The sequence below is a fragment of the Lithobates pipiens genome, unplaced genomic scaffold (assembly GCF_037356315.1).
Source record: "Lithobates pipiens isolate NorthernLeopardFrog02 unplaced genomic scaffold, aLitPip1_a1.2 Scaffold_19, whole genome shotgun sequence".
Classification (NCBI taxonomy): Eukaryota; Metazoa; Chordata; class Amphibia; order Anura; family Ranidae; genus Lithobates; species Lithobates pipiens.
In genome coordinates this window covers 463,442,752-463,457,209 of record NW_027507764.1, presented here as the reverse complement: position 1 = coordinate 463,457,209, position 14,458 = coordinate 463,442,752, and the positions used below count along the sequence as shown (strand labels likewise).

The window sequence follows — 14,458 nt, the reverse complement described above, 5'->3', positions numbered from 1 at the left end:
TAGCTGAACAAAGAAGGAAGGCAAAAGACAATTGAGGAAAGGGAACCGGCATAGTGTAGCATAATTTGTTAAGTAAAATACCATATAAAACAAAATGAACTCACAAGCTGGTGAGGGGGAAAGAGAGGATGACATTCCACAGTAGATTGTAATGAGCTGGGAGCTCATGACATTCCACAGTGGATTGTAATGAGCTGGGAGCTGTGTGGTAGTCCTTGGTGGAGAGGAAATCCTGCTGTGGTTGGGAGCAAGATGAAACTGGAGTCCGTGCAGGAAACCTGCGTCAGGCTGCCCTGTGTGGCTGTGATGGTATATCCAGAAATCGGATGTCTGCCCAAAGACAATGTATCCAGCTGGAGTAGTGAGAGGAGCTGTCAGTTCAACCACTGTGTGAGCCAGTCGGGACACATTTTTGAAGCTTAACCATGCCTCCTTCAACAGCTACAAGCAAAGTGGTCTGATGAGGCTATACAAGTAGCTGAACAAATAATGAAAGCAAAAGACAATGAAGAAAGGGGAAAATATACCCAACTCAATGCAGACTTCAAAGAAGAGACAAAAAGACCTTCTTAAAGAGGAAGTAAACCCTTCCAAACAACTTGGACCTATAGGTAAGCCTAGATTAAGGCTTACCTGTAGGTCCAAGCAATATCTCCTAAACCTATATGGTTTAGGAGATATTTGCCCGAAAATGGGCACCGCTGTCTACGGCGCATGCGCCGTAGACAGCGGCGCGCAGGCGCACTAAATGCGGCAAATCCAAGAATGGATTTGCCAAATTTGTCGACTCCCGTGCGCATGCGCGGGAGTGACGTCATCGCGGCTTCGCCGTATGACAGCTGCGGAGCTGCGAGGCGCGACTCCCGTGCGCATGCGCGGGAGTGACGTCATCGCGGTTGCGCCGCTGTCATTGGTCGGAGCTGCGAGACGCCACCAGCAAGATGGACGCGGCGGACTACAGGGATCAGCGGCGACTTCGCTGGCTCCTGTGTCAGGTAAGTGACACATAATGAGCTACTATGCGATGCATAGTAGTCCATTATGCTTTACCTTTGCAGGGAAAAAAAGAGGAAGTAAACCCATCAGGGTTTACTTCCTCTTTAAACAATCAATGCAAATAATTAGAGGAAAATGACGGAATGGGAAAGACTAGAGAGCTTTAAAGAAATTTGAAGTTATCAAGGGAAAGTTTTGTGCAAAGATGGGCATGATAATAGACAAAAATGACAAGAACCTGGCAGAAGCAGAAGAGAAAAAGAACCGATGGCAAGAATACACAGAATAACTATACAAGAAAGATATGAATGTCCCATATAACCTTAATGATGCAGTCACTGACATTGAACCAGATTACCTGGGGAGTGAAGTCAAGTGGGCCATAGAAAGCATTGCTAATAATAAAGCTAGCAGAAGTGATGGTATTCCAGATTAGTTTTGTAAACATACTGGACAAAGGAAACTCTGCACAAACTTGAATAAATGGCTGGATATCACTGAACAACATCCTGCCCAGGGCTCGAGACCTGCAGGAACACATGGGTATGGCGTTCCTGTGTTTTTTTTCACAGCAGGAACACCATTCGCATTAGCAGCAGGGCCAGACTGACCTACTGGGTTACCATGAAATTTCTCGGTAGGCTGCCTGCCCTGGGGCCGCTTTGCGCTGTGGCTGCAGCGGCACACAGGGCTGACCCTGGGAGGCCCAAGTGCAGTGTCTTCCCCTCCCTCCCTCTTCCTCTTGTGTACCTCTCACACTGCAATGTTCAGCAGCTGGCCACTGAAACAAATTCCCGTCTTTTAGACCAGCTCCTGTGATAGACAGAACACTGATTGTTTTTATTTTTACTCATATAATTTTCATCTGTTTATTTTAATTTTAATTTTTATTTTTATATTTATATTTATTTTTATTTTTATTTTATTTTATTTTTCTTTGCAAAAATCCTCTTGCTTTTAATAATAAAAATTCCATCTTTTATAATTTTTTACTATTATTTTTATTTTTTACCCATATTATTTTTTACCCATATATTCATAAATAAAACTTTTTTATTTCACAAATATACCACTCCTAAAAAGGTTTTTCCACAATGACCAAGTCCTCTACATAGGTACACGCACAATGATATGCAGCCAGCCTGCAACACATAGCCTACTAACACCAGGCCCTGGCCGAAATAACCCCGCCCCACAGAGGGTGGCACCCTAACCTGATGGACCAATCAGAACTGCCTTCTCCCTATTTGACCACTTCCAATATGGTGGTCGATATGCCTGAGGAAGGAGCACGCATGCTCTGAACGCGTGCAACGAACGTCAGCACAGCGCGACCCCGCACGACCAACGAACGGACCTCCCTGACGCTGCGACACCGGGCCGTGAGACGCTGGGAACCACCGGCGCCACCGGACGAAAGAAACAGCTGAAAGAGGAACCGCTTCTCCCCGGGAGCCCTGTGATGTCCCCCAAAAGCTTTTCTTACACGTAAAACGTGATGTGCCTGAAACATTCCGATAGAGAGTGAGTGTACTACTTTACAAATAAATACCTGTGATCTAAAATACTGCACTTAGGTTGGCGCTGTTTTTCTTCTGTTTGTATATCTTTTAAAGGTGCCTTCTACCCTTGAACATGCTGCCTACCTGCTTGTGCTAAGAAATCCTCCTCTTATAACTATTGACTATTGACTATAACTTATGATTCTGTATCAAAACATGCCAGCTACCTATTGACTATCATCTGCCATATTTTCCGCCATATTCACTAAGAACTGCAAAATTCTGTGGAGCAGCAGATTTGAAACCCTAAATCTGTTATACACCAAAAACCACAGCAGATACCCCCATTTCCCCATCCCATTCTTCTCCCCTCTGTTTTTTCCATTTTTTCCCCACAAACTCCCCCCCTTCCCCCCCTCCCCCCATCCTGGACGTATATAATCCAGCAGCGCAACGCACAAAAAAACATTTTTGGTTTACACTGATTACGTTTCCCGGCATTTCCCGGCAAGTCCATCAAGTCCAACCTATGTGTGTGATAATATGTCAGTATTACATTGTATATCCCTGTATGTTGCGGCCATTCAGGTGCGTATCTAATAGTTTTTTGCAACTATCGATGCTCCCCGCTGAGACCACCGCCTGTGGAATGGAATTCCACATCCTTGCTGCTCTTACAGTAAAGAACCCTCTACGTAGTTTAAGGTTAAACCTCTTTTCTTCTAATATTAATGAGTAGCTACATGTCTTGTTAAACTCCCTTCCGCTAAAAAGTTTTATCCCTCCTGTGGGGTCACCAGTACGGTATTGATAAATTGAAATCATATCCCCTCTCAAGCGTATCTTCTCCAGAGCGAATAAGTTCAGTGTTTGCAACCTTTTCCTCATAACTAATAACCTCCAGACCGTTTATTAGCTTAGTTGCCCTTCTTTGTACTCGCTTCATTTCCAGTACATCCTTACTGCGGACTGATGCCCAGAACTGGACAGCATACTCCAGGTGCGGCCGGACCAGAGTCTTGCAGAGTGGGGAGAATTATCGTTTTATCTCTGGAGTTGATCCTCCTTTTAATGCATGCCAATATTATGTTTGCTTTGTTAGCAGCAGCTTGGCATTGCATGCCATTGCTGAGCCTATCATCTACTAGGACCCCCAGGCCCTTTTCCATCCTAGATTACTCCAGAGGTTCTCCCCCAAGTGTATAGATTGCATTCATATTTTTGCCACCCAAATGCATTATTTAACATTTTTCTACATTAAACCTCATTTGCCATGTAGCTGCCCATCCCATTAATTTTTTCAGATCTTTTGCAAGGTTTGTCCTCCTGTGGAGAAGTTATTGCCCTGCTTAGCTTAGTATCGTCCACAAATACAGAGATTGAACTATTTACCCTATCCTACAGGTTGTTTATGAACAAAATAAATAGAATTGGTTGCAGCACAGAACCCTGGGGGACCCCACTACTCACCTCTTACCTTTCTGAGTACTCCTCATTTATCACCACCCTCCGAACTTGCCCTTGTAGCCAGATTTCAATCTGTGTACTCACCCTATGGTCCATGCCAACAGACCTTATTTTGTACAGTAAACATTTACAGGGAACTGTGTCAAATGCTCTTGCAAAATCCAGATACACCACATCTACAGGCCTTTCTTTATCTATATGGCAAGTCACCTCCTGATAGAAAGTTAATAGATTGGTTTGGCAAGAATGATTCTTCATGAATCCATGCTGATTACTGCTAATGATACAGTTCTCATTACTAAATATAGTTCCTTATCATCCCCTCCAAGAGCTTGCAGCTTGCATACTATTGATGTTAGGCTAACTGGTCTGTAATTCCCAGGGATGTGTTTTAGACCCTTTTTAAATATTGGGGCTACACTGGCTTTCTTCAATTACCTGGTACCATTCCTGTCAGTAGACTGTCAGTAAAAATTAAGAACAATGGTCTGGCAATTACTTGACTGAGTTCTCTAAGTATCCTCGGATGCAAGCCATCTGGCCCTGGTGATTTATTAATGTTAAGCTTCCCAAGTCTAATTTTAATTCTGTCCTCTGTTAACCTTGGAGGTGCTTCCTGTGATGTGTCCTAAGGATAAGCACTGCAGTTTTGGTTACTGAAGCCCCCGATTCCCTCGTGAAGACTGAGAAGAAGAATAGATTCAATACCTTCACCATCTCCCCATCCATTGTAACCAGACGTCTGTCCTCATTCTTGATGTGGCCAATATGGTCTGCCCTCTTTTTTTTACTGCTTACATACTTAGAGAATTTTGTGGGATTGTTTTTGCTCTCTTCTGCTATGTGTCTTTTGTGTGCTATCTTAGCCGCCCTAATTCCCCCCTTGACATTTCTTGTTGCATACTTTATAAAGTTGGAATGCCGGTGATGATTTCTCAATCTTGTATTTTTTGAAGGCCTTCTCCTTTGCTTTAATATGAATTTCTATATTGGAGTTAAGCCATCCAGGACTTTTGCTCGCTCTTTTAAATTTATTACCCAATGGGATGCATTGGCTAATGCCCTTATTTAATATGCTCTTAAAGCAAACCCATCTCTCCTCTGTGTTTTTTGTTCTTAAGATTTTATCCCAATTCATGCCTTCTAACAAGGTTCGTAGTTTAGGGAAGTTGGCTCTTTTGAAATTTAGTGTCTTTGTATCCCCCTTATGTTTCCTATTTGTGTGATTTATTCTGAAGCCAAATGACCTCTGATTGATGTTTCCTAAATTGCCTCGTATTTCCACATCCGTGATCAGGTCTGTATTGTTGGTAATCAGTAGATCCAGAGAGCTGGGAGCTAGACAGGACATGGAGAGGGTAACAGGAGATGGAAAAAGCAAGCAGGAAAAATCTGGCTGCAGGGTCAGGGTCCAGGATCAGAATACAGGAACACTGGAACGTAGGTCAGGGGCACATGGAGACAAAACACCAATGCAAAAAGTTAGAGCATAGCCAGGGCTTAAAAACACATCCTGCCACAAGCAACAGAGAACACACAGCTCAAGCCCATGGCCCCCACCCAATAGGGTGCCCCGCGAGCGCCGCTGAGATACATAACCGAGTGTACTCAGCTCAGCTCTGCTCACAGTCACGCCCAGTCCTGCACTATGATGGACATAACACAGGGACTGGGTGTGACTGTGAGCCGAATACACTCGGCTACTCTCGGCTCCGCTCGGGACTGCGAGAGGACCCGAGAGCCGCTGTTATGACATATTTGCAGTTTGCTACGGAAGTGACGTTCCATCGCTGCCATCTTGCTACACCCCACACTTGTCCACAGTAAGGATACACTAAAAAGGGGTAAAGCAAACATGTTGTTACACCCACCGGAGTTTTGCATTTTAAATATATTTATAACATTAAAGTTAGTATATAGTGAAATACAGTACTTACAACTCCGTCTGACTACGGAGATGTTGAATTTTAAAAGCAGTGCACTTCTGTCAGATTAGCAAATCTGTGAAATAAGCAGGGTTGCTGCTGCTTTTAAAATTCAAGATCTAAGTAGTCAGACGGAGTTCTAAGTCCTGTATAGATACAGAGAGGACTCTGTATCTTGCCCGTGCCATATTTAAACTTCAAGGCTGCAATTACAAGGCTGCAAATGACACTGGGCAAGGCTGCAAATGGATGGGCAAGGCTGCAGAAGGACACTGATAAGGCTACATTGATGGGCATTTAAATGTAAGTTTTTTCCTTAAACTCCCCCCCTAAAGGTTTTTTTCCTTAAAATTCCCTCCTAAACTTGGGGTATGTGTTATACGCCGATAAATACGGTAATGTATAGAAGGTAGGGCCCAAAAGTGACTCAAGCCCAGGGGCCCCCACCACCCTTTCTTTTTTTCATTATATAGCAAAACATATAAAACCCTGTAGTCATTAAATACCACCAGAAGAAAAGTCTATCTGTCCGAAAAAAATGTATATAAACTTCATTTGGGTATGGTGTTTGCATGATGGTGTAATGATCAGTCAAATTATCATAGCAGTGAAGACTTAAAAATGGCCTGATAATGAAGAGGTATTAGCCCTTGTACACACGGTCGGAGAATCTGTCGGAATGAGTCTTATCGGACCGTGTCGTCAGATAATCCGACTGTGTGTGGTATGCATCAGACTGATTCCGTCCGAATCTCCGTCCAACCCAATTTTCCAACATGTTGGAAATATTTCCCTACCAACTGGGCCGGACGGACCTAATCCGATCATGTGTAGAGCATTTTGATCGGACCAAGTGCCACGCATGCTCAGATCAAATTCCTACATCAAAGCTATTGGCTACTAGCCTGAATGTAGTCCCATCGTAACGAAATTACGTCATCACGTTCTGAAAGATCTGATTTTTCGCCAACTTGGCCCGACCGCATGTATGCAACAGTTTCGGACACAATCCGTCGGACTAAATACAACAGGCAAAATCCGACGGATTTGGTTGGCAAAATCTCAGACCGTGTGTACGTGGGCCTACACCATGGTAAGAAAACTGATCCACACAAATTTGCTTTGGGCCTGAACTGTCCTCAATTACAAAATGTGGGTGAAGGTTTATTCATATTCACTGACATTTAGCTATGGTTAAAATGCATTAAAGCATCAATGTATTATAGATGCAAAGTATTAGAGATGCAAAGGAACTTGCACCATAGCTTAGTGAATATGACGAAGCTTCACTTTGCCAAGAATACTCAATCATGTTCAAAGAAAATAAAACAAACAGCAATTTTGCTTGCCCACAATTGGATTATAGAAATCAGTAGAACTTAACCTGATTCGCTAAGCTCTGTGGCAAATTCTCTTGCAAAGTGCAACTTTCCTTGCAAAGTTAACAGACTTTTTGCCTTTAGTAAATTGGCCCCAATACCACTGCTAAAAAAAACAATTAGGAAATTATAGGTATGTCCAGGCAGTGTGGTCAAAATCATAGAGCTGGGTTGAGACAGGAAAACATGGTGGGAAGCAAGGGTGCCAGGGATTTTTAGCATTACGTTCAGATTGTACCAAATTGCACAGTAGCTATCATAGTTACATATTCCCACTTCACCTCTAGTATGATGCAAAAATGGGAATATAAAACTATAATGACTAATCTTTTTATCTGACAGGTCAGCTACAGATGTATGTCATTAGCATGTTGATCTCATTTCTCACATATGCTTCTGGAGGATGAATCTGATTGTAATTGAATGCAGTAGTCATGTCCCAACCATGTATAAAACCAACATTGATATCTTTAAAGATAATTTCCATAATGAAATAGTGAACATATGCATGGAAATCACTCATTGATTCATAATCTTCTGCCATCTCACTTGTATTCTCTGTCTTGATGATAACTTTTGTTTCTGGGCTTCTCAGAAGCAGGCGTTCTATGGCACGTCGGATATTGTACAGCCTCCTGATGTAGTGATGCACAGGAAATAATCTGAAATGTACCCCAATGTTGACAATAATCACAGTGAATGGGTTTCCTCCTATTAGGTCAATTTCACGTGGGGTGGTTCGCTCCTCTTTGAGGGTTGTGAATACAAGATGAATAAATGGCCTTGCATGATGTTTCCAAAGAACAAGGATATTTCTTTCAGTGTCAACACCTAAATGCTTTTGTGACCAGTGTTCTTCATGGACATTGAGAAATTTTATGTCTAGAAAAACAAAACAAATTATCTTATACTGTAACTCTTTTGGTAGGTTTTGAAAACCTAAGTTATACAACAAGGTCCAAAACAATACATGTAAACAATGAGATAACATAGAATAAAGCCCCATACACACTATCAGATTTTCTGCTGATTTTTTCCTTCAGATTTACCAAAACCATATAATATGAGGTCAATCCTTAGGAGCTTCAATGTGTATGCAATCAGGTAGGTCCTTCTACTACATGGTTTTGGTAAATCCGAAGGCAAAAATCAGCAGAAAATCTGATAGTGTGTATGGGGCTAAAGAGAAAGAAAAACATCTTAAAATCCACCAGTTCACCTGATTTAACATATGGTGATCCATATACTCATAGATTAAAAATTCCAAAGTAAAATCATAGAAAAAATGTTTTCTATTCAGGCTGGATTCACACCTATCCAAATTGAATCCACATCCAAATCGCATGACAGGAGATTGTGACTGGCTGTCAAAGGAGCCGGTTCCCATATCTCCATTGTGGCTGCAGAGCGGCTTGCACAGGAACACTGTGCATCTTTGGCTCAGTTTCAGGGCTGAATTCAGGCAAAAATGCATCCCTGAAATGGAGAACTGGGGTGCACCGGACCGCTGCTGCCAGCTGCATCCATCGGAGGTGTGAACCCAGCCTAAATATCACCCTCGCATTTACAAATCATCAGAGAATATAATTACACTTATTCACAGTTATCATTGGGTTGAGAAAATACATTATAACCGTTCCCAAAATTAAGCTAGGGGTGGAGGAGGGGAGAACAGAAAAAAAAATATTGTACCTTTCCATGAAAAGGTACATTTTTTTTCTTCTGTTCTCCTCCTCCCCCACCCCTAGCTTTGTTTTTAGAACAGTTATAATATATTTTCTCACCCCTATGATGATTGTAAATAAGTGTAATTATTTTCTCTGATGATATATAAATTATAAATGTGTTTTTCTGTTCTTAGAATTTATTCCTTTGGTCATATGTATTCATGTGAGAGATAGAAGGTCCTGAAGAAGTGGTGATCTCCACAAAATGCGTCAACTTAAAGCTCTCTATTTCGACCAATAGCCATGCATTTTTATAGAGGATAATGATTGTTGGTAACAATATGCAAGCTGTGACATTTAATATGTTTTTTTATTTTTTATTTTTATTGGTAGATATAAATCTTGTATTTTGTATATATAATTGTATCTTTGTAATCACTGGAGGGGTATTTAAAGTCCTATTATCTACTCTACTCTGTTTTGTTATATATTTTAAACAAGGGTGATACCCTCACTGGCACATACACCTAGTTGGAATCTCCCTCATACACATCCAACAAATTATATTTTTATATTTACACATACTTACGCAGTAAAGCAGTGAATGCTCCTTAAAACAAGCCTTCACAATCACACAATTTATTTTGATTATCCTTATGTGTAAACTACCTTTATTGTACCTTTTATGGTATATGACAAAAGCTTTTTGTACCACTTCTTTGTACCCAATAAAATAGTTTGTAAACATAAAAACAAGCCTTCACGGACCTCTGTTGCTGCAGGCACTGTGGAACAGTTCATCCTCAAAGTTTACAGCAGAGCACTTAAGTAATTTTCACTACAGCACAGCTCTCCCAGAAACTTCTTTCCAGAACACCTTCTCTGTGTTTACATTAGAGAATAGAGGACTGGAAGGCTGCCAATTCACTTTTGGAAGGGGTGAATTGGAATCTAGAAGCCTCCTGACTCCACACCATATGAATGTGCTTATCCACAAAAACAAAACGTAAATAGTAACTAAGACACATTTTTCCCAAGTCCCTTATTAAAAAATAAAAATCTTTGAAAAATGTCCCACAATGTAAATCCATCATCAGTCGTGTTGTCCAGAGATGCAGATCCTTGTTAATCATAATGAATGAGGCCCACCTACTTTGCCAAAAAAAAAAATACCAACCACTGACACAATCCTCTCCTGGTGACTATTCACTATGAATAAGAGCTCCTGGTCCCCACTGTGGAATGTAAACTAAGGGTCTTCCGGGTGACTTCATTGACTATGAAAATAATATTTTTTTTTACATTTTTGTTTTATTGTGTGAGGTCCCTCTTAACATCCACACCAGACCCTCATCAAGGATAAGGATCTAGTATGTAATTTTGTGTTTTAGAAAAGGTTAGAGAATCTCCTAGAGGGGGCGACATCCACCGGAAGCTCCTTGAAAGGGAGGTCTGGTGGATCTTTAACCTCCACACAAGAATTCCCACTGGCATGACCCATAGGTATGATGTGGATCTTTTTCTTAAGTAGTATTAACATCCAGTTGTCATTTAAGGTTCAGTCTATATGATATTTATTTTCAGTTGTGTATTGTTTTTTCATACATTTTTGACATATTCTTTGTAAAAATTTTATTATATCTTTTCATGTGACAACACTAGAGAATTTACATTTTGCTACAATGTAAACTAGTGCGTGTACAACTTTTATAACAGTGTAAATTTGCTGTCCCTTCAAAATAACTCAACACACAGCCATTAATGTCTAAACCGCTGGCAACAAAAGTGAGTACACCCCTAAGTGAAAATGTCCAGTTGGGCCCATTTAGCCATTTTCCCTCCCCAGTATCATATGACTCGTTAGTGTTACAAGGTCTCAGGCGTGAATGGGGAGCAGGTATGTTAAATTTGGCGTTATCACTCTCTCATACTGGTCACTGGAGGTTCAACATGACATCTCATGGCAAAGAACTCTCTGAGGATCTGAAAAAAGCATTGTTGCTCTACATAAAGATGGCTTAGGGTATAAGATGATTGCCAAGACCCTGAAACTGAATTGCAGCATGGTGGCCAAGACCATACAGTGGTTTAACAGGATAGGTTCCACTCAGAACAGGCCTTGCCATGGTCAACCAAAAAAGTTGATTGCACTTGCTCAGCGTCATATCCAGAGTTTGTCTTTGGGAAATAGATGAGTGCTGCTAGTATTGCTGCAGAGGTTGAAGGGATGAGGGGGGTCAGACTGTCAGTTCTCGGACCATATGCTGCACACTGAATCAAATAGGTCTGCATGGCTAACATCCCAGAAGGAAGCCTCTTCTAAGGATGATGCACAAGAAAGCCTGCAAACAGTTTGTTGAAGACATGGATTACTGGAACCATGTCCTGTGGTCTGATGAGACCAAGATAAACTTATTTGGTTCAGATGGTGTCAAGTGTGTGTGGTGGCAACCAGGTGAGGAGAACAAAGACAAGTGTGTCTCACCTACAGTCAAGCATGGTGGTGGGAGTGTCATGGTCTGGGGCTGCATGAGTGCTGCTGGTACTGGGGAGTTACAGTTCATTGAGGGAATTATGAATGCCAACATGTACTGTGACATACTGAAGTAGAGCATGATCCCCTCCCGGGGGGGGGGGCAGTATTCCAACATGATACCGACCACAAACACACCTCCAAGACGACCACTGCCTTGCTAGAGAAGCTGAGGGTAAAGGTGATGGACTGGTCTAGCATGTCTTCAGACCTAAACCCTATTGAGCATCTGTGGGGCATCCTCAAATGGAAGGTGGAGGAGTGCAAGGTCTCTAACATCCACCAGCTCCGTGATGTCATCATGCAGGAGCGGAAGAGGACACTTTGTGCCCAATTTGGACATTTTCACTTAGGGGTGTATTCACTTTTGTTGCCAGCGGTTTAGACATTAACCTCCCTGGCGGTATGATTCAGTCTGGAATAAGGTGCTGAAAGCGGTACAATTATTTTGCATGGAAATCTGGCGTTTTATTTTGTAGTCCTGTAATTCTTAGGAATAACGCTCTTAAATCTGTTCAAACCAGAGTCTAGCAGACATCCCGGGTATGATAAAGTTTATAATATAATAAAGAATAATAAAAAATATTCAGTAATGTAATCAAATCCTAAAACACTGAAAAAGGGACACGTTTTAGTTGCTATGGACAATCTCCAAATTCCAGGCAGAAAAAAACTGTATTTATAATATAAAAGTGCATGCAGGGCACTGCACAGGCCACTAGGGACAAAGGGGGTGTGTAATTTTGTAATACAGCACTGTAATCTGTAAGATTACAGTGCTGTGTGTGTTTTGTGTACTTTTACTTTTTTGAATTTGCCGCCGTTCTCCGCTCCAGTGCGCCGTAACGTCGCAGGGAACGGAGCTCGGCGGCATTCGGCACTTTGAATCGAGCGGAGGACAGCTCAATCACACAGCGCGGCGGACATCGCTGGATCCAGGGGACAAGGTAAGTAACTCTCCCTGTGTCCTCCCCTGCATCGAGCGATGCGATCCCGAGTCTGGCTCGGGGTTACCGCTCCTGTAATTAAAATCCCAACCCGAGCCAGACTCGGGATTACCGCTAGGGGGGTTAATGGCTGTTTTACAAGCTGTACACTCACTTACATTGTAGCAAAGTGTCATTTCTTCAGTGTTGTCACACAAAAGATATAAAGAAATATTTACAAAAATGTGAGGGGTGTACTCACTTTTGTGAGATACTGTATATGATTATTTTCTCCATTGGCTACATTAGGATAATATTTGTTTTTTGTTTTGGTATCTTTAATTTTCCTCAATTTTAATTTTTTGTATATTATTGTGTTTATATATCTTTTTGATTTGAATTATGGTTTATTTTTCCTGATGTTATAAATGCGCGGTCTGTAGTGTCTCTTTGTATTGGTGGTTTCTTTTCGGCAGTCTTGCAATTTTAAATCGGTTTAAATTAGCATGATTGGTTTATTGCTTGCTCGGTGGGTGGAGTTCTCTACACATTATAAATAGTTTGAGGTTTATGCTGTGACCTGGCTTGCTGATTGAATGTTGTCTGGAGGACATTGAAGCCACTGAGAGAGCACCCGTTAGTGGACTCTATCCTATAGCTCAGGAGGTTCCCCTGCTCAGAGCACTGCATCTTTGTCTGTTTGTTAAGGGTCTAGTGTGTATTTCTAGAAGGAAACCCATGCAGTTGTGTATTGTTCCCCATAAACAATTATACCAGATTCTCATCTAGGATAAGTGTGTGGTATAAATGAAGAGAATTCCTGGCCACTTGATGTACAAACAGAATGAATCAGCCAGGAGAGAAATTATCACATACTCTCTGTTCTTAGCTGCAAAAAATCATAGACTTTGGCAGAAATCTGATCAATGGAGGGGAGCAGGATGAGTTTTCAGCATAGCTAGAAAACAGACCACAATGTGCTCTCATGCCTAGTGTGGTCAGTTTTTAATAGGAAAGCAGCAAGACTGGCAAGAACACCAGGGATTTCACAAAAATGAAGCAATGCAAAGGGAACAGGATACTTTTTCATACAAGTACATGATATAACAGGCACATATCAGGAATATGAAATGTTGAGATGACATATTCTTTAAACTTAAAACCAAAAATTTAAAATATTGCAGCTTACCAATAATTAAAAGTGGTGGCTGCATTAGTTTTCTTTATTAAGTTTTTCCCCTTTTCTCACCTGGTGATCTGGCTAGTAACACACCTTCTGTATTAGAGTGCTCTCACTCTGGATGAACGCATCATAGACACCTTTGGTTAGCAGCGTTGTCAGTCTGGGGGGTGCAGACTAGATACACTAGCAGATTTAGATAAACTAACAAATTGAAGCCAAATGCCAGATTTCAGTCCAACGCTTTTTTAGACAGCTACAGAAAATGGTTTTGTTCCTTTTGGAATGTTTTATATAAATAAACAAAAGTTGATTATTGTAAGCACCCCTATCAATGGCAAATGGTTTGTCTCAACCCTCTAACTGCTACATTTGCAGGGCAGATTATCCTGTTAAAAAAAAAAACAACTTACAGGCCAGATCACCAGGTGAGCATCGGTATACTGCTATAATTAAAGTGATATTTAAAAAAACAATCCTGCCTCTAATAACAAACATGTTATACTTACCTGCTCTGTGCAGTGGTTTTGCACAGAGCAGCCCCAATCCTCCTCCTCTTGGGTCCCCCTCCAGCACTACTGGCACCTCCTCCTTGAACCCCAGACAAAACCGCTTGCTCTGGGGGAACTTGTGCATTCTCGCTCCACAGCCCTGCTCTGAGCGTCCATAGGACACACAGAATGGGGCTCAGCTCTACTCCCCACTCCTTCCTCACTGACTGTAATTGAGAATTGAGCCTATTGCTCATGCTGCTGTGCCTCAACCAATGAGGAGACAGAGGACCCGAGACAGCGGTCGCTCTCATGCACATCACTGGATTGGGCCCCGATAAGTATTAGGGGGGCTAGGGAGGAAGCTCCATACTGAAGGTTTTTTACCTTTG

At 41.7% G+C, this 14,458-nt stretch overlaps 1 protein-coding gene across 1 annotated transcript in view; it reads right to left on the bottom strand.

Annotated features, from left to right (window-relative positions):
* Positions 1 to 5,510: 5,510 nt before the first annotated feature.
* The window catches only part of LOC143997265 (NXPE family member 4-like), a 91,318-nt gene continuing 82,370 nt past the window's right edge, over positions 5,511 to 14,458 (bottom strand). The window contains exon 4 of the mRNA XM_077492804.1: positions 5,511 to 8,151. Coding sequence (XP_077348930.1) covers positions 7,613 to 8,151 — 539 coding nt within the window. The 3' untranslated portion in view covers positions 5,511 to 7,612. The remainder of the gene's footprint in view (positions 8,152 to 14,458) is intronic.